This window comes from Oncorhynchus keta, chromosome 10 (assembly GCF_023373465.1).
Source record: "Oncorhynchus keta strain PuntledgeMale-10-30-2019 chromosome 10, Oket_V2, whole genome shotgun sequence".
Lineage (NCBI taxonomy): Eukaryota > Metazoa > Chordata > Actinopteri > Salmoniformes > Salmonidae > Oncorhynchus > Oncorhynchus keta.
The window spans coordinates 9,298,062-9,317,953 of NC_068430.1; the positions used below are offsets into that span (position 1 = coordinate 9,298,062).

The following is a 19,892-nucleotide window of genomic DNA, read 5'->3' on the forward strand; positions in this document are numbered from 1 at the left end:
GGTACGGAGGGGCGGCTGCTGTACCGGGTCTATCACGCTGGTACCTGTTGATGACAGGTACTGAGTAGTGGGTGTAGTAGTCAACAATCAAACCTCTGCCAACGCTAATGTCGTGTTCTTCATGTCGTGTTCTTCATGTCGTGTTCTTCATGTCGTGTTCTTAATGTCGTGTTCTTAATGTCGTGTTCTTCATGTCGTGTTCTTAATGTCGTGTTCTTAATGTCGTGTTCTTAATGTCGTGTTCTTAATGTCGTGTTCTTAATGTCGTGTTCTTAATGTCGTGTTCTTAATGTCGTGTTCTTCATGTCGTGTTCTTAATGTCGTGTTCTTCATGTCGTGTTCTTCATGTCGTGTTCTTCATGTCGTGTTCTTAATGTCGTGTTCTTCATGTCGTGTTCTTCATGTCGTGTTCTTCATGTCGTGTTCTTAATGTCGTGTTCTTAATGTCGTGTTCTTAATGTCGTGTTCTTAATGTCGTGTTCTTAATGTCGTGTTCTTAATGTCGTGTTCTTAATGTCGTGTTCTTAATGTCGTGTTCTTAATGTCGTGTTCTTGATGTCGTGTTCTTAATGTCGTGTTCTTAATGTCGTGTTCTTAATGTCGTGTTCTTAATGTCGTGTTCTTAATGTCGTGTTCTTAATGTCGTGTTCTTAATGTCGTGTTCTTAATGTCGTGTTCTTAATGTCGTGTTCTTAATGTCGTGTTCTTCATGTCGTGTTCTTAATGTCGTGTTCTTAATGTCGTGTTCTTAATGTCGTGTTCTTAATGTCGTGTTCTTAATGTCGTGTTCTTGATGTCGTGTTCTTGATGTCGTGTTCTTCATGTCGTGTTCTTAATGTCGTGTTCTTAATGTCGTGTTCTTAATGTCGTGTTCTTAATGTCGTGTTCTTCATGTCGTGTTCTTCATGTCGTGTTCTTAATGTCGTGTTCTTGATGTCGTGTTCTTGATGTCGTGTTCTTAATGTCACCTGAGTTCACAACCTTCCCCAAAAGCATCTTAAGTAACATGGTTAGAGCCTTGGTAGGAGCATCGTTAAATCGGCAAGCTGTTTCCCAAAACCATCGCCCTTCACTCCGGCGCTGCCGGAGTCTCCCGCCTGTCCGGCGCTGCCAGAGTCTCCCGCCTGTCCAGCGCTGCCGGAATCTCCCGTCCATTTGGGACCCGTGGCGAGGGCCACGGAGGCCACGGAGGCCGGCTAAGAGGCGCAAGCAAAAAAAACTATGGTGAAGTGGTGTCCACGTCCCGCGCCAGAGCCCGCCACCGCGGACAGACGCCCACCCAGACCATCCCCTATAGGTTCAGGTTTTGCGGCTGGAGTCCGCACCTTAGGGGGGCAGTCTGTTTGTTTTTGTTTAGTCTGGTACTGTCACGTTCTGACCTTAGTTCCTTTGTTTTGTCTTTGTTTTAGTATGGTCAGGGCGTGAGTTGGGGTGGGCAGTCTGTTTGTTTTAGTCTGGTCAGGGCGTGAGTTGGGGTGGGCAGTCTGTTTGTTTTAGTCTGGTCAGGGCGTGAGTTGGGGTGGGCAGTCTGTTTGTTTTAGTCTGGTCAGGGTGTGAGTTGGGGTGGGCAGTCTGTTTGTTTTAGTCTGGTCAGGGCGTGAGTTGGGGTGGGCAGTCTGTTTGTTTTAGTCTGGTCAGGGCGTGAGTTGGGGTGGGCAGTCTGTTTGTTTTAGTCTGGTCAGGGCGTGAGTTGGGGTGGGCAGTCTGTTTGTTTTAGTCTGGTCAGGGCGTGAGTTGGGGTGGGCAGTCTGTTTGTTTTAGTATGGTCAGGGCGTGAGTTGGGGTGGGCAGTCTGTTTGTTTTAGTCTGGTCAGGGCGTGAGTTGGGGTGGGCAGTCTGTTTGTTTTAGTATGGTCAGGGCGTGAGTTGGGGTGGGCAGTCTGTTTGTTTTAGTCTGGTCAGGGCGTGAGTTGGGGTGGGCAGTCTGTTTGTTTTAGTCTGGTCAGGGCGTGAGTTGGGGTGGGCAGTCTGTTTGTTTTAGTCTGGTCAGGGCGTGAGTTGGGGTGGGCAGTCTGTTTGTTTTAGTCTGGTCAGGGCGTGAGTTGGGGTGGGCAGTCTGTTTGTTTTAGTCTGGTCAGGGCGTGAGTTGGGGTGGGCAGTCTGTTTGTTTTTCTATGTTGGTTTTTGAGTTCGGCCCCCTATGATTCTCAATCAGAGGCAGCTGTCAATTGTTGTCCCTGATTGAGAATCATACTTAGGTAGCCTGGTTTCACTGTTGAGTTGTGGGTGTTTGTCTTCTGTGTCAGTGGTTGTCGCCACACGGGACTGTTTCGTTCATTTCACGTTTATTGTTTTGTATTTCGTAGTGTTCAGTTTACGTTTTAAAATAAACATTATGGACACTTACCACGCTGCGTTTTTGTCCTCCGATCCTTCTCGCTTCTCCTCCTCAGAAGAGGAGGACGAGATCTGTTACACTTGTAGAACAGCTAAGTGGGTCGTTACACTCGTAGAACAGCTAAGTGGGTCGTTACACTCGTAGAACAGCTAAGTGGGTCGTTACACTCGTAGAACAGCTAAGTGGGTCGTTACACTCGTAGAACAGCTAAGTGGGTTGTTACACTCGTAGAACAGCTAAGTGGGCCGTTGCACTCGTAGAACAGCTAAGTGGGTCGTTGCACTCGTAGAACAGCTAAGTGGGTCGTTACACTCGTAGAACAGCTAAGTGGGTCGTTACACTCGTAGAACAGCTAAGTGGGTCGTTACACTCGTAGAACAGCTAAGTGGGTCGTTACACTCGTAGAACAGCTAAGTGGGTCGTTACACTCGTAGAACAGCTAAGTGGGTCGTTGCACTCGTAGAACAGCTAAGTGGGTCGTTGCACTCGTAGAACAGCTAAGTGGGTCGTTACACTCGTAGAACAGCTAAGTGGGTCGTTACACTCGTAGAACAGCTAAGTGGGCCGTTACACTCGTAGAACAGCTAAGTGGGCCGTTGCACTCGTAGAACAGCTAAGTGGGTCGTTGCACTCGTAGAACAGCTAAGTGGGTCGTTACACTCGTAGAACAGCTAAGTGGGTCGTTACACTCGTAGAACAGCTAAGTGGGTCGTTACACTCGTAGAACAGCTAAGTGGGTCGTTACACTCGTAGAACAGCTAAGTGGGTCGTTACACTCGTAGAACAGCTAAGTGGGTCGTTACACTCGTAGAACAGAGAAAAATCTCTCTAGGAGCTGATCCGTGGTCAGTATTGTGGAACAATGATAATGTTAAGATAAGATTTTAATGGATAAAACTGATCCGAGAGCAGCGTTGTCTTACTTTCGATCCTATCAATATTGACACTTGCCTCAAAGACGCACTTTTAGCCAACGTTCTCTTTGCGTGGTGTTTTGGGGAAAGTCTGTTACATCTTAGTCCCGGCTGTTTGTAGGAAAGATGTTACATCTTAGTCCTGGCTGTTTGTAGAAAGATGCATCATTAAAGCACCCGTAAGCCTAAATTCCAGGTCCTGGAGTGTAGCAACACCCTCAGAAATTAGTCTGTGTAAGAGAGTGAGATGAGACAATTACAGAGAGAGAGAGAGAGAGAGAGAGAGTGAGGGGAGACAAAGACAGAGAGAGTGAGACAAAGACAGAGAGAGTGAGATGAGACAGACAGAGAGAGTTGGGGGAGACAAAGACAGAGAGAAGAGACAAAGATGGAGAGAATGAGGGGAGAGAAAGACAGAGAGAGTGAGACAAAGACAGAGACAGAGAGAGTAAGGGGAGACAAAGACAGAGAGAGTAGACAAAGGGAGAGAGTGAGGGGAGACAAAGACAAAGAAAGGAGACAAAGACAGAGCGAGTAGACAAAGGGAGAGAGTGAGGGGAGACAAAGACAAAGAAAGGAGACAAAGACAGAGAGAGCAGACAAAGGGAGAGAGTGAGGGGAGACAAAGACAAAGAAAGGAGACAAAGACAGAGCGAGTAGACAAAGGGAGAGAGTGAGGGGAGACAAAGACAAAGAAAGGAGACAAAGACAGAGCGAGTAGACAAAGGGAGAGAGTGAGGGGAGACAAAGACAAAGAAAGGAGACAAAGACAGAGCGAGTGAGAGGAGACAAAGACAGAGCGAGTGAGAGGAGACAAAGACAGAGCGAGTGAGAGGAGACAAAGACAGAGCGAGTGAGAGGAGACAAAGACAAAGAAGAGCGAAAGTGAGAGGAGACAAAGACAGAGCGAGTGAGAGGAGACAAAGACAGAAGAGTGAGGAGACAAAGACAGAGCGAGTGAGAGGAGACAAAGACAGAGCGAGTGAGAGGAGACAAAGACAGAGCGAGTGAGAGGAGACAAAGACAGAGCGAGTGAGAGGAGACAAAGACAGAGCGAGTGAGAGGAGACAAAGACAGAGCGAGTGAGAGGAGACAAAGACAGAGCGAGTAACAGAGAGACAGAAGGAGAGAAAAGGAAGCAAACAGCCAGGCCCAGCAGGTGTAATGTTTACAGCACTGTTGAGGTCGTTATGCTCCCCAGCTAAAAAAAAAACAATACTGTCGATCAAACAGAAGGGGGAACTAACAAAGAGTCACTGACAACAACCAAAACTAAACAGGTGTTTGACTAGCAACATCAACTGGGACCTAAAAGACACCCACTATGAGACCCATTAAATTTGACTAGCAACATCAACTGGGACCTAAAAGACACCCACTATGAGACCCATTAAATTTGACTAGCAACAACAACTGGGACCTAAAAGACACCCACTATGAGACCCATTAAATTTGACTAGCAACATCAACTGGGACCTAAAAGACACCCACTATGAGACCCATTAAATTTGACTAGCAACATCAACTGGGACCTAAAAGACACCCACTATGAGACCCATTAAATTTGACTAGCAACAACAACTGGGACCTAAAAGACACCCACTATGAGACCCATTAAATTTGACTAGCAACAACAACTGGGACCTAAAAGACACCCACTATGAGACCCATTCAATTTGACTAGCAACAACAACTGGGACCTAAAAGACACCCACTATGAGACCCACTAAATTTGACGAGCAACAACAACTGGGACCTAAAACAACTGGGACCTAAAAGAGACCCACTATGAGACCCACTAAATTTGACGAGCAACAACAACTGGGACCTAAAACAACTGGGACCTAAAAGACACCCACTATGAGACCCACACAATCCATTTCTCAATTGTCTCAAGACTTATCTGGTCAGTCTATGTCATGTAAAGAGCAGGTGTTCTTAATGTTTTGTATACTCAGTGTATATCATACTACTATTATGAAGTTTTGTATACTCAGAGTATATTCTACTATATTATAATGTATATTCTCCTATATTATAATGTATATTCTACTGATATACTATATATTATACTATATATTCTACTATTATTATACTACTATTATACTACTATTATACTATATATTCTACTGCTATTATACTATATACTATACTATTATTATACTATATATTCTACTGCTATTATACTATATACTATACTATTATTCTACTATATATTCTACTGCTATTATACTATATACTATACTAGTATTATACTATATATTCTACTGCTATTATACTATATACTATACTATTATTATACTATATATTCTACTGCTATTATACTATATACTATACTATTATTATACTATATATTCTACTATTATTGTATTATATATCAAATGTTATTAGTCACATGCTTACTTACGAGCCACTAACCAACAGTGCAGTTGGAAAAGAATACAAAATAAAAGTAACAAGTAATTGAAGAGCAGGGGGTACTGGTACAGAGTCAATGTGGAGTCTATATACAGGGGGTACCGGTACAGAGTCAATGTGGAGGCTATATACAGGGGGTACCGGTACAGAGTCAATGTGGAGTCTATATACAGGGGGTACTGGTACAGAGTCAACGTGGAGGCTATATACAGGGGGTACCGGTACAGAGTCAATGTGGAGGCTATATACAGGGGGTACTGGAAAAGAGTCAATGTGGAGGCTATATACAGGGGGTACTGGTACAGAGTCAATGTGGAGTCTATATACAGGGGGTACTGGTACAGAGTCAGTGTGGAGTCTATATACAGGGGGTACTGGTACAGAGTCAATGTGGAGTCTATATACAGGGGGTACTGAGTCAATGTGGAGTCTATATACAGGGGGTACTGGTACAGAGTCAGTGTGGAGGCTATATACAGGGGGTACCGGTACAGAGTCAATGTGGAGTCTATATACAGGGGGTACTGGTACAGAGTCAATGTGGAGTCTATATACAGGGGGTACTGGTACAGAGTCAATGTGGAGGCTATATACAGGGGGTACTGGTACAGAGTCAACGTGGAGGCTATATACAGGGGGTACTGGTACAGAGTCAACGTGGAGGCTATATACAGGGGGTACCGGTACAGAGTCAATGTGGAGGCTATATACAGGGGGTACTGGAAAAGAGTCAATGTGGAGGCTATATACAGGGGGTACTGGTACAGAGTCAATGTGGAGTCTATATACAGGGGGTACCGGTACAGAGTCAATGTGGAGGCTATATACAGGGGGTACTGGTACAGAGTCAATGTGGAGTCTATATACAGGGGGTACCGGTACAGAGTCAATGTGGAGGCTATATACAGGGGGTACCGGTACAGAGTCAATATGGAGGCTATATACAGGGGGTACCGGTACAGAGTCAATGTGGAGGCTATATACAGGGAGTACCGGTACAGAGTCAATGTGGAGGCTATATACAGGGGGTACCGGTACAGAGTCAATGTGGAGGCTATATACAGGGGGTACCGGTACAGAGTCAATGTGGAGGCTATATACAGGGGGTACCGGTACAGAGTCAATGTGGAGGTTATATACAGGGGGTACCGGTACAGAGTCAATGTGGAGGCTATATACAGGGGGTACCGGTACAGAGTCAATGTGGAGGCTATATACAGGGGGTACTGATACAGAGTCAATGTGGAGGCTATATACAGGAGGTACTGGTACAGAGTCAATGTGGAGGCAATGTGCTTCAAGAGGGCCACCATTGTTCCTGTTCCCAAGAAAGCTAAGGTAACTGAGCTAAACGACTACCGCCCCATGCACTCACTTCCGTCATCATGAAGTGCTTTGAGAGACTAGTCAAGGACCATATCACCTCCACCCTACCTGACACCCTAGACCCACTCCAATTTGCTTACCGCCAAATAGGTCCACAGACGATGCAATCTCAACCACACTGCACACTGCCCTAACCCACCTGGACAAGAGGAATACCTATGTGAGAATGCTGTTCATCGACTACAGCTCGGCATTCAACACCATAGTACCCTCCAAGCTCGTCATCAGAGCTCGAGACCCTGGGTCTCGACCCCGCCCTGTGCAACTGGGTACTGGACTTCCTGACGGGCCGCCCCAGGTGGTGAGTGTAGGCAACAACATCTCCTCCCCCGCTGATCCTCAACACGGGGCCCCACAGGGTGGTTCTGAGCCCTCTCCTGTACTCCCTGTTCACCCACGACTGCGTGGCCACGCACGCTCCAACTCAATCATCAAGTTTGCGGACGACACAACAGTGGTAGGCTTGATTACCAACAACGACGAGACGGCCTACAGGGAGGAGGTGAGGGCCCTCGGAGTGTGGTGTCAGGAAAATAACCTCACACTCAACGTCAACAAAACTAAGGAGATGATTGTGGACTTCAGGAAACAGCAGAGGGAACACCTCCCTATCCACATCGATGGAACAGTAGTGGAGAGGGTAGCTAGTTTTAAGTTCCTCGGCATACACATCACAGACAAACTGAATTGGTCCACTCACACTGACAGCTTCGTGAAGAAGGCGCAGCAGCGCCTATTCAACCTCAGGAGGCTGAAGAAATTCGGCTTGTCACCAAAAGCACTCACAAACTTCTACAGATGCACAATCGAGAGCATCCTGGCGGGCTGTATCACCGCCTGGTACGGCAACTGCTCCGCCCTCAACCGTAAGGCTCTCCAGAGGGTAGTGAGGACTGCACAACGCATCACCGGGGCAAACTACCTGCCCTCCAGGACACCTACACCACCCGTTGTTACAGGAAGGCCATAAAGATCATCAAGGACATCAACCACCCGAACCACTGCCTGTTCACCCCGCTATCATCCAGAAGGCGAGGTCAGTACAGGTGCATCAAAGCTGGGACCGAGAGACTGAAAAACAGCTTCTATCTCAAGGCCATCAGACTGTTAAACAGCCACCACTAACAGTGAGTGGCTGCTGCCAACACACTGTCATTGACACTGACCCAACTCCAGCCATTTTAATAATGGGAATTGATGGGAATTATGTAAATATATCACTAGCCACTTTAAACAATGCTACCTTATATAATGTTACTTACCCTACATTATTCATCTCATATGCATATGTATATACTGTACTCTACATCATCGACTGCATCCTTATGTAACACATGTATCACTAGCCACTTTAACTATGCCACTTTGTTTACTTTGTCTACACACTCATCTCATATGTATATACTGTACTCGATACCATCTACTGTATGCTGCTCTGTACCATCACTCATTCATATATCCTTATGTACATGTTCCTTATCCCCTTACACTGTGTATAAGACAGTAGTTTTGGAATTGTTAGTTAGATTACTTGTTGGTTATCACTGCATTGTCGGAACTAGAAGCACAAGCATTTCGCTACACTCGCATTTAACATCTGCTAACCATGTGTATGTGACAAATACAATTTGATTTGATTTGATTTACCAGTACAGAGTCAATGTGGAGGTTATATACAGGGGGTACCGGTACAGAGTCAATGTGGAGGTTATATACAGGGGGTACCAGTACAGAGTCAATGTGGAGGTTATATACAGGGGGTACCAGTACAGAGTCAATGTGCGGGGAGCACCGGTTAGTTGAGGTAATATATACATGTAGAGTTATTAAAGTGACTATGCATAGATGATAACAACAGAGAGTAGCAGCGGTGTAAAAGAGAGGGGGGCATTGCAAATAGTCTGGGTAGCCATTTGATTAGGTGTTCAGGAGTCTTATGGCTTGGGGGTAGAAGCTGTTTGGAAGCCTCTTGGACCTAGACTTGGATATATGTTACCGCTTGCCCTGCGGTAGCAGAGAGAACAGTCTTATAACTAGGGTGGCTGGAGTCTGACAATTTTTAGGGTCTTCCTCTGACACCGCCTGGTATAGAGGTTTTGGACGGCGGGAAGCTTTACCCCAGTAATGTACTGAGTCGTATGTACTACCCTCTGTAGTGCCTTGTGGTCGGAGGACGAGCATTTGCCATACCAGGCAGTAATGTACTGAGTCGTACGTACGACCCTCTGTAGTGCCTTGTGGTCGGAGGCCGAGCAGTTGCCATACCAGGCAGTAATGCAACCAGTCAGGATTGCATTAATAATAATAATATAATATGTAGGATAATAAGAGTATAAAATATTGTATAATAATAGTATAATATATAGTATATTAAAAGTATAATATACAGCATATTATACTATATAAGATATTATTATACTATATATCCTAGTGCTGTATACTATATATATATCATACTATTATTATACTATATATTCTACTGCTATATACTATACATGACTCTATTAATATACTAAATATTCTACTGCTATATACTATATATGACTCTATTAATATACTAAATATTCTACTGCTATATACTATATATGACTATTAATATACTAACTATTCTACTGCTATATACTATATATGACTATTAATATACTAACTATTCTACTGCTATATACTATATATGACTGTATTAATATACTAAATATTCTACTGCTATATATGACTCTATTAATATACTATATATTCTACTGCTATATACTATATATGACTCTATTAATATACTATATATTCTACTGCTATATACTATATATCATACGTTTGAATCATCCCATAATATCTTCATACTGTACGAAGAGAAAGATATCTAAAGACTTGTCACATTGTAAATGAGTCGGAGGCCACAGGAAATACTATTAAAGACTCAAAGGTGTGAATTTGGCCAGTAAACAGTGGTGTAGCTGGCTCACACACCTCCTGAGTGCTGTGGTTATTCATGTGTTGTTTTGCAGAAGTGGCAGCACAGGCTCAAAAAAGTATTGTGTCAAAAAAAACAATTCTGGGGCCTGGAGTTTTTCCATAACCACATGACCTGGTCAGGTAAAACTCTGGGTCCTATTCGTAGACTATGACAAAATAATAGTTCCTGTCAGGTCATGTGAATTGGAAACACTCTTGGCCTAAGGTGGATCACATCATTTCAAACTACCACATTGGTGTCATTCATTCTGAAGATGATATCTAAAGAGCCAGAGAGACAACTACTTCAATGGACAACATACTCCGCAGTTTAGTGAACTACTTACTATAGCAGACCTTATGCAAAGAATGGTTTCAATGTTTTTAAATATTTATATTTCACTCTATACACACAATGTTAAGCAGTGGACTTATACACAGGTTTCAATGTAGAAAAGTATTTTAATTTCATGTCATAAAACCTACTATTTGCAATTAGTCCTTCTGCTACCTTTACGTAAGGCAGTTTTTTATTTAACCTTTTATTTAACTAGGCAAGTCAGTTAAGAACAAACTCTTATTTTCAATGACGGCCTAGGAATGAACAGTGGGTTAACTGCCTGTATCAGAGGCAGAATGATAGATTAGTACCTTGTCAGCTCTGGGTTACTCGTCCACCGCTCTAACCACTAGGCTACCCTGCCGCCTCTACACTCTAACCGCTAGGCTACCCTGCCGCCTCTACACTCTAACCTCTAGGCTACCCTGTTGCCTCTACACTCTAACCTCTAGGCTACCCTGTCGCCTCTACACTCTAACCTCTAGGCTACCCTGTCGCCTCTACACTCTAACCGCTAGGCTACCCTGTCGCCTCTACACTCTAACCGCTAGGCTACCCTGTCGCCTCTACACTCTAACCGCTAGGCTACCCTGTCGCCTCTACACTCTAACCGCTAGGCTACCCTGTCGCCTCTACACTCTAACCGCTAGGCTACCCTGTCGCCTCTACACTCTAACCGCTAGGCTACCCTGTCGCCTCTACACTCTAACCGCTAGGCTACCCTGTCGCCTCTACACTCTAACCGCTAGGCTACCCTGTAACATCGTTGGTTTTGTGTGTAAGTAATAACTCACTAAGCGCGTCGTCCTGGTCTCCGTCTCACCCACCAAAGGTTTATTCCCTGGCGCTCACTGATTGGCTGTAAACTCCATATATTCAATCATTAAATCGACTACTTTCAACATTTTCACGGAAAATAATTCTATTGAATGTCACTCATTCTATTACACTCTACAGTAACCAAACCTGCACTTACCAGTTTGTTTAGTTGTTGTCACTGACGGTCTGACTCTCTGTATTTGTGAAAGTTACGGTGACGCTAGAATCCATGAATTCTCTCTTTCTGTATTTAAAGCCATCCATCTTTTAGGGTTGGACAAATGTGTTCGTATTGTCTGTGTAGACCGCTTTGTGCCGGAATTTGTATTTGTTTTATTTTATTTTTTACTTTTAAGACAGTTACATTTGCACCACAAACATTTGTGAATAATCACCAGCAGTGGAAATAGAAGAATATGCCAACGAACATGACTGGATTAACAAACTGTCTGACTAACCTTTTCGGGAACGTCAGTGTCCCTTGGCCTTGGGTAGCAAAGCAATTCGTTTCATCTTCTATATCCTGTGCCAAACACATTTATTCAGTGATTCTAAATGCTGGCTGCATGATTGCATCAATATAGATAGCTAATGTTAGCTAGCTATCTAGCTAGGCTGCTCTAAAGCACTACTACTGCGCTGGTAGTTTCCTTAGCTAGCTATAGATCGGACTTTTCCAGATCGTTTTAGAGGACGTCTAAACTGCTTTTTATTAAGTGTTTTTATTACCACATACGTTTTCCATGAAAATTTGTGTTTGCTCTGTCATGAGGCAGGCATCCAGGCAGGCAGGGGAGGGGGGTCCACTAGATAACACAGCCACAAAGTCATATTCCACCGGGATTCCACAGACCAGAGAGGAACATGAGTGAAGAAAGAATCCAAGTGCAAAGTGCAGTCCAACAACAAAGTTGCTGGTGAAATCAAACATGGATGTTGAGAGGTTGATGAGACTGACAAGTGAATCCTCCTGTCGCAGCGAGTGTGGGGGTTGAATTAGCTGGACGAAACGGAGGCAAACCGGCTGTAATTAGGAAAGGTACTGCTTTCTTCTGCGTTTCATGTTGTTTTGCTCTGTGACGTGAACAAATGAATATGTCTGACAGACGTGTTCGGTGCTGCCACTTTGAAATATTGAAAAGTACTGGGACAAATGCTGTGCCTGGTGCCTGGGATTGAAGAGTTCCAGTAATAAGGCCTGGTGCCTGGGATTGAAGAGTTCCAGTAATAAGGCCTGGTGCCTGGGATTGAAGAGTTCCAGTAATAAGGCCTGGTGCCTGGGATTGAAGAGTTCCAGTAATAAGGCCTGGTGCCTGGGATTGAAGAGTTCCAGTAATAAGGCCTGGTGCCTGGGATTGAAGAGTTCCAGTAATAAGGCCTGGTGCCTGGGATTGAAGAGTTCCAGTAATAAGGCCTGGTGCCTGGGATTGAAGAGTTCCAGTAAAGAGTAAGGCCTGGTGCCTGGGATTGAAGAGTTCCAGTAAAGAGTAAGGCCTGGTGCCTGGGATTGAAGAGTTCCAGTAATAAGGCCTGGTGCCTGGGATTGAAGAGTTCCAGTAATAAGGCCTGGTGCCTGGGATTGAAGAGTTCCAGTAATAAGGCCTGGTGCCTGGGATTGAAGAGTTCCAGTAATAAGGCCTGGTGCCTGGGATTGAAGAGTTCCAGTAATAAGGCCTGGTGCCTGGGATTGAAGAGTTCCAGTAATAAGGCCTGGTGCCTGGGATTGAAGAGTTCCAGTAATAAGTCCTGGTGCCTGGGCTTGAAGAGGCCTGGTTAATACAACCTTGTCTCAGAGCATTTCGTATTTTTATGTAAACCAAGACATTATATGTGTTAATTTGTGGCTGTCCATCACTCATTTCGTATGCTATCTTACAAATTAAAATCCGTATTATGTGTTACGAATTTGTAAAACATACAATAGGTTACAAATTTGCTAAACTTATGACAGGTTACAAATTCTAGCTAGTTGGCCAGGTGGCTAACATTAGCTAGCTGGTTAACATTAGACTAGGGGTTAGGGGATAGGTTAGGGTTAAGTTTAGGAGTGAGGTTAAAGGGTTAGGGTTAGCTAAAAGGGGTAGGGTTATGGGAAGGGTTAGCTAACATGCTAAGTAATTGCAAAGTAGTTAAAAAGTAGTAAGTAGTTGAAAAGTTGCTAATTAGCTAAAATGCTAAAGTTTTCCATAGTGAGATTTGAACTCGCAACCTTTGGGTTGCTAGATGTTCGCATTATCATTTGTGGATGCCCAGCACCCATTTCGTATTATATGTTATGAATTTGCAAAACGTACAATATTTTATGAATTTGTAAAACAGATGATATATTTCCGAATACTAGCTAGGTGGCTAAATGGCTAACGTTAGCTAGGCAGGCGTTAGGGTTAAGTTTAAGAGTTAGGTTAAATGGTTAAGGTTAAGGTTAGGGGAAGGTTTAGCTAAAAGGGTTAGAGGAAGGGGAAGGTTTTAGCAAACATGCTAAGTAGTTGTCAAGTAGTTCAAATGTAGTAAGTAGTTGAAAAGTTGATAATTAGCTAAATTAGCCTTTGGGTTGCTAGATGCTTGCGTTATACACCAAGCCATCCACCCAGACTAACCATCCTACTTTTGTTTTTGCTTTAAGAAACTATCTGTCTTATGTAACCATGCCAGATGTAATACATGTATCATAATAATTTGAGTGTTCCGGATATACTTCACTATGTTACGTCTAGTCTATGAGACCAGGCTAAGTAACAGGGCCTGGTGGCTGGGCTTGAAGAGACCTGGTAAAAAGCCCTGGTGGCTGGGCTTGAAGAGACCTGGTAACACGCCCTGGTGGCTGGGCTTCTAGAGACCTGGTAAAAAGCCCTGGTGCCTGGGCTTGTAGAGACCAGGTAAAAGGCCCTGGTGAATGGGCTTGAAGCGACCTGGTATTACGCCCTGGTGGCTGGGCTTGAAGAGACCTGGTAAAAGCCCTGGTGGCTGGGCTTGTAGAGACCTGGTAAAAAGCCCTGGTGAATGGGCTTGAAGCGACCTGGTATTAGGGCCTGGTGGCTGGGCTTGAAGAGACCTGGTAATAGGGCCTGGTGGCTGAGCTTGAAGAGACCTGGTAAAAAGCCCTGGTGGCTGGGCTTGAAGAGACCTGGTAACACGCCCTGGTGGCTGGGCTTCTAGAGACCTGGTAAAAAGCCCTGGTGCCTGGGCTTGTAGAGACCAGGTAAAAGGCCCTGGTGAATGGGCTTGAAGCGACCTGGTATTACGCCCTGGTGGCTGGGCTTGAAGAGACCTGGTAAAAAGCCCTGGTGGCTGGGCTTGTAGAGACCTGGTAAAAAGCCCTGGTGAATGGGCTTGAAGCGACCTGGTATTAGGGCCTGGTGGCTGGGCTTGAAGAGATCTGGTAATAGGGCCTGGTGGCTGAGCTTGAAGAGACCTGGTAATAGGGCCTGGTGGCTGAGCTTGAAGAGACCTGGTAATAGGGCCTGGTGGCTGGGCTTGAAGAGACCTGGTAATAGGGCCTGGTGCCTGGTCTTTCCACCACTCTGGGACTCTTGCCCGACTCAGCACTGCAGCTATACAGACTCACACCATTTCTTTCTTTCTTTCTTTTGCTCTCTCTCTCTTTCCACTGTGACAATGCTGTGCACGTATGGGCACACACACACGCAAACAAACGCACGCACACACGCACGCACACACACATACATACACACAAACTGAGGGACGACACACAGCTGGGCCCCAGCTGCACACAAGGACTGGGGTTTGGAAATCAAGGAAAAGGGGAAAGAGTTTAAATAAATTGGCACTTGAAAAAAGACAAAAAAAATTGAGAAACTGGGAATGAGGGAAAGAGAGACAGAAAAAAGTGAGAGAGAGGGATGGAGAGAGAGAGAGAGCGAGAGAGAGAGAGACAGAGAGAGAGAGAAAGAGAGAGAGAGAAAGCGAGACAGAAAGCGAGACAGAAAGAAAGAGAGAGAGAGAGAGAGACAGAAAGCGAGACAGAAAGACAGAAAGAAAGAGAGAGACAGAAAGACAGAAAGAAGACAGAAAGAAAGAGAGAGACAGAAAGCGAGACAGAAAGAAAGAGAGAGAGAGAGAGAGACAGAAAGCGAGACAGAAAGCGAGACAGAAAGAAAGAGAGAGACAGAAAGCGAGACAGAGAAAAAGAGAGAGAGAGAGACCTGTATGACCATGCTTCCAATCATTCACATATTATACTTGGGAAGTCACATCTTTTGAAATTGTACACCCACTAAGATAACTTCTCGTTTCCAATAGACTTATTTCCCTTCACTTTTCTGCAACTAGCCTATAACAATGTCAGAGACAATGGAAAGTATTAATTCCCCCATATCACTTGATATCTGTGGACATTGACAGTTTTATTTGGGAGACAGAGCCTGAAACCAATAGAGTTCTTGGAGACAGAAGAAAAGATGTCATGTCTTTTCCTTTCTCTAATGGATATAAACTTTCAACTCTATCTGTTGAGTTAGTGTTGCCAAATGCATGTGGTTTTATCTGGTGCCCCAGTCCTCAGACACATCATCACACGCATGCACAAGGAGCACACACACACACACACACACACACACACACACACACACACACACACACACACACACACACACACACACACACACACACACACACACACACACACACACACACACACACACACACACACACACACACACACACACACACACACACACACACACACACACACACACACACACACACACACACACACACACAAAAAGAAGACACTGCAAGAATAAATATGACCATCGCCTGAACATTATTTTCACGGCAACTCAAATATTCTCCTCAGCATCTCTTCTTTCCATACATACACTAAGCAACAATGTGTTGTTTCCAGTAAAAATGAAATAAATAAAAAACATAGACTAAGGATTGTCTTCGAACTTTGATAAGTCTCTTCCATCTGTTCTACATGTGTGTTAAGTCCTGTAAAAGTTATTTTATTGACCACCAACACAAGACGAAACATATCAGCTGTCTGCGCATTAGCAGTCATTTCATCTCGTCGCGCGAGTCAACAAATCACCGATCCCAACAAGTATAGGGTTCTGAGTTGTATTTAATTGCATTGCATGGAATTGAGTCACAATATTGCGGTTGCAAAATCACCTGCTTTTTTGTGTTTCAAACTGGGATCTGGAATCTCTCTTCAATCTAAACTTGGACAGTGACCACACCGTGTTTTACAACTATAGATGGGCCTTGACGCCCACAAACAAGTCATACAATACCTCGCAAACAACAACTGGTCACGACGTGAAGACTCACACCCTAAATATTCATCAAATATTTTAAAAATATATGTATATATTTTTTAAATTGAACTTTATTTAACTTTTATTTTATTTTTTACTATTTAAATATGCATCATCAAAATACACCCCTCAATGTTACATCATGCATTTGGTTAAAGGAACGTCAGTGATCTACTTGTAATTTGATGGTCACTGTTTCTGGTCCCTTGTCGGTAATTACGATAAGTGTGTCTGATTTGACGACATTTACGTTGGTGTACGTACTGTACCGTAGAACTGTGAAATGGAAGTGTTGGGAGGACGGGTGCTTGCTATATTTAATATGGCGGGAACCGTGACGCGAGCACACACACCTCGCTCTGCATCAAAATTAGGAAACACTGTTCGCGGTGTGTGTGTGTGTGTGTGTGTGTGTGTGTGTGTGTGTGTGTGTGTGTGTGTGTGTGTGTGTGTGTGTGTGTGTGAGACCCTATCTGACTCTGTAGAACTCTCTGACTTCAGTTCCACTCGTCACTGTTAAATGTAACACATTCACAGTCAATGATAAGATATCATCAGTTTGATGGGAAGCTATTTAATATTTATATACAAGTGACTGAACTAATGCTGTGATTGTATACCAGTATTACATATGAATTGAGGTGGGTGGTATAATATTCATGTTTTAACGTTATTGTAAGGAAAATTGTAAAGCATTTGGATATATGAAAATGTAAAACGGGTTTTTGTTATGCTATTACATTGCGTGTTTGTCTTTGAACGAAAATATAGTTAATAAATTAGATGTATTCACCTGCAATACTAGGCTGAATTAGTAATTCAATGTTTGTTTTAAGAAACAAAGAAGCAAAGTCATACTTTTTTTTCTCTCTCAAATGTTCACTAACTTGATAAAATATAAATTGTGCCTGTTTTCGATTATTTAATACATCTCTCACTATTCAGTGGTTATGAAATAATATATTTATTTGTAAATAAGCTATTCTTCTTTCCCCATACTGGGGCGGCAGGGTAGCCTAGTGGTTAGAGTGGAGGACTAGTAACCAAAATGGGTTGCAAGTTCAAATCCCAGAGCTGACAAGGTACACATCTATCATTCTGCCTCTGATACAGGCAGTTAACCCACTGTTCCTCGGCAGTCATTGAAAATAAGAATTTGTTCTTAACTGACTTGCCTAGTAAAATAAATAAAATAATAACATTTCCACTTCAGTCTCCGTGCTGTTGCTGCCTCTTTTGTCATTCACCTCCAGGTCAGTCATTCACCTCCAGGTAAGTCATTCACCTCCAGGTAAGTCATTCACCTCTAGGTAAGTCATTCACCTCCAGGTAAGTCATTCACCTCCAGGTAAGTCATTCACCTCCAGGTAAGTCATTCACCTCTAGGTAAGTCATTCACCTCCAGGTAAGTCATTCACCTCCAGGTAAGTCATTCACCTCTAGGTAAGTAATTCACCTCTAGGTAAGTAATTCGGTCTAGGGTCTAGTTAAGTAATTCGCCTCTAGGTAAGTAATTTGCCTCTAGGTAAGTAATTCGCCTCTCGGTAAGTAATTCGGGTCTAGGGTCTAGTTAAGTAATTTGCCTCTAGGTAAGTAATTCGCCTCTGGGTAAGTAATTTGCCTCTAGGTAAGTAATTCGCCTCTAGGTAAGTAATTCGCCTCTAGGTAAGTAATTTGCCTCTAGGTAAGTAATTCGCCTCTAGGTAAGTAATTTGCCTCTAGGTCTAGTTAATTTGCCTCTAGGTAAGTAATTCGCCTCTAGGTAAGTAATTCGCCTCTAGGGTCTAGTTAAGTCATTCACCTCTAGGTAAGTAATTCGCCTCTAGGTAAGTAATTCGCCTCTAGGGTCTAGTTAAGTAACTCGCCTCTGGTTAAGTAAATGTGTATTATTGCTGTCTGAGTGTTAAATGATCATAACAATGCATATTGAAAAATACGAATAAAAAAACCTGCATTACTAAAATAATAGTGGAGTTTGCAATATACCAATTACAACCAGATAAAACTATTCAGATATATGAAAATGTAACATCTTCCAAATAGAAAAGCTTCTTATAAGAAATTATAATTACAGTGCTTGGAGAAAACGGGGATTATTCGAAGTTAGATGTGCAGATGCACGCTGTATGCATGGTGTTGGTTCATATTGTCGCACATTTTACAGAGTTACAGTGAGACTTCTCGAATGGCCCATGTTTACGCGTTAAGTTTAGGAACAGGTTTCTAGTTTCTCCACACGAGGCTATACTCTATTTAACTGCTGCTACGGCGAAAGGCAAAAAGCAGAACAAAAATACCAGTGGCATGTAAATCACAGACCGTAGGCTATGCATATGTTAAGTAACGTTTATTCTGTTACCAAAGTTTTTAATGATAAAACCTCTAGAAACCTTACAGGTCCAGATGCAGCAAAGTCAGAATTACAGTCCGCACTACACCTTCTCAATCATGCGAGATCTGCACATCAATATGAACGGCAGACAGCAATATCAACAATTTACTACACAGTGCGGAACATTTCATACCTTGATTCCTTCTCGGGTTCGCTTGTTTCCGTCGTTTCCCCCGGCTCTCCTCTGCCATCATGTCGCTAAAGGCTCACTCTGCCCGGGTAACTTCTCTCTGGTGTGTCGGTGCCTGAGAATGAATGGTGTGAGATATTGCCGTCCGCAGCCGGTAACCAGAAACCTGCTGAAACCTCAAGTCGATCAGCGGGAGGAGAGAAGTGAGTGATGTCATTAGAGGTTGGTCCTGTCCGCGCGTTCTTTCAAGGTGATAATAACCGCGCCCGCGGCTACAAATCATTAGGAACACCTTCCTAATAATGAGTTGTGCACCCCCTTTTTTGCCCTCAGAACAGCCTCGTCGGGACATGGACTCTACAAGGTGTCGAAAGCGTTCCACAGGGATGCTGGCCCATGTTGTCTCTAATACTTCCAACAGTTGTGTCAAGTTGACTGGACGTTAATTACGCCACTGTTAATACACGCGGGAAACGGTTGATCGTGAAAAACCCAGCATCGTTGCAGTTCTTGACACAAACCGGGCAGCCTGGCACCTACTACCATACCCCGTTCAAAGGCACTTAAAGATTTTGTCTTGACTATTTACCCTCTGAATGATACACAATCCATGTCTCAATTATCTCAATGCTTAAAAATTCTTCTTTAACCTGTCTCCTCCCCTTCATCTACACCAATTGAAGTGGATTTAACAAGTGACATCAATAAGCGATCATAGCTTTCACCTGGTCAGTCTATGTCATGGAAGGAGAAGGTGTTCTTAATGTTTTGTACACTCAGTGTATATTATACTATATCATAATAGTCAATAAGCAATCATAGCTTTCACCTGGATTTACCTGGTCAGTCTATGCCATGGAAAGAACAGGTGTTCCTAATGTTTTGTACACTCAGTGTACGTGTGGGGATTCTCTCAACCAGGGCATT

The 19,892-nt window shown here is 43.6% G+C and overlaps 1 protein-coding gene across 1 annotated transcript in view; it reads right to left on the minus strand.

Annotated features, from left to right (window-relative positions):
- The window catches only part of LOC118376290 (zinc finger E-box-binding homeobox 2-like), a 74,782-nt gene extending 55,181 nt beyond the window's left edge, over nucleotides 1-19,601 (minus strand). The window contains exon 1 of the mRNA XM_052528624.1: nucleotides 18,969-19,601. Coding sequence (XP_052384584.1) covers nucleotides 18,969-19,029 — 61 coding nt within the window. The 5' untranslated portion in view covers nucleotides 19,030-19,601. The remainder of the gene's footprint in view (nucleotides 1-18,968) is intronic.
- Between the last annotated feature and the right edge of the window lie 291 nt (nucleotides 19,602-19,892).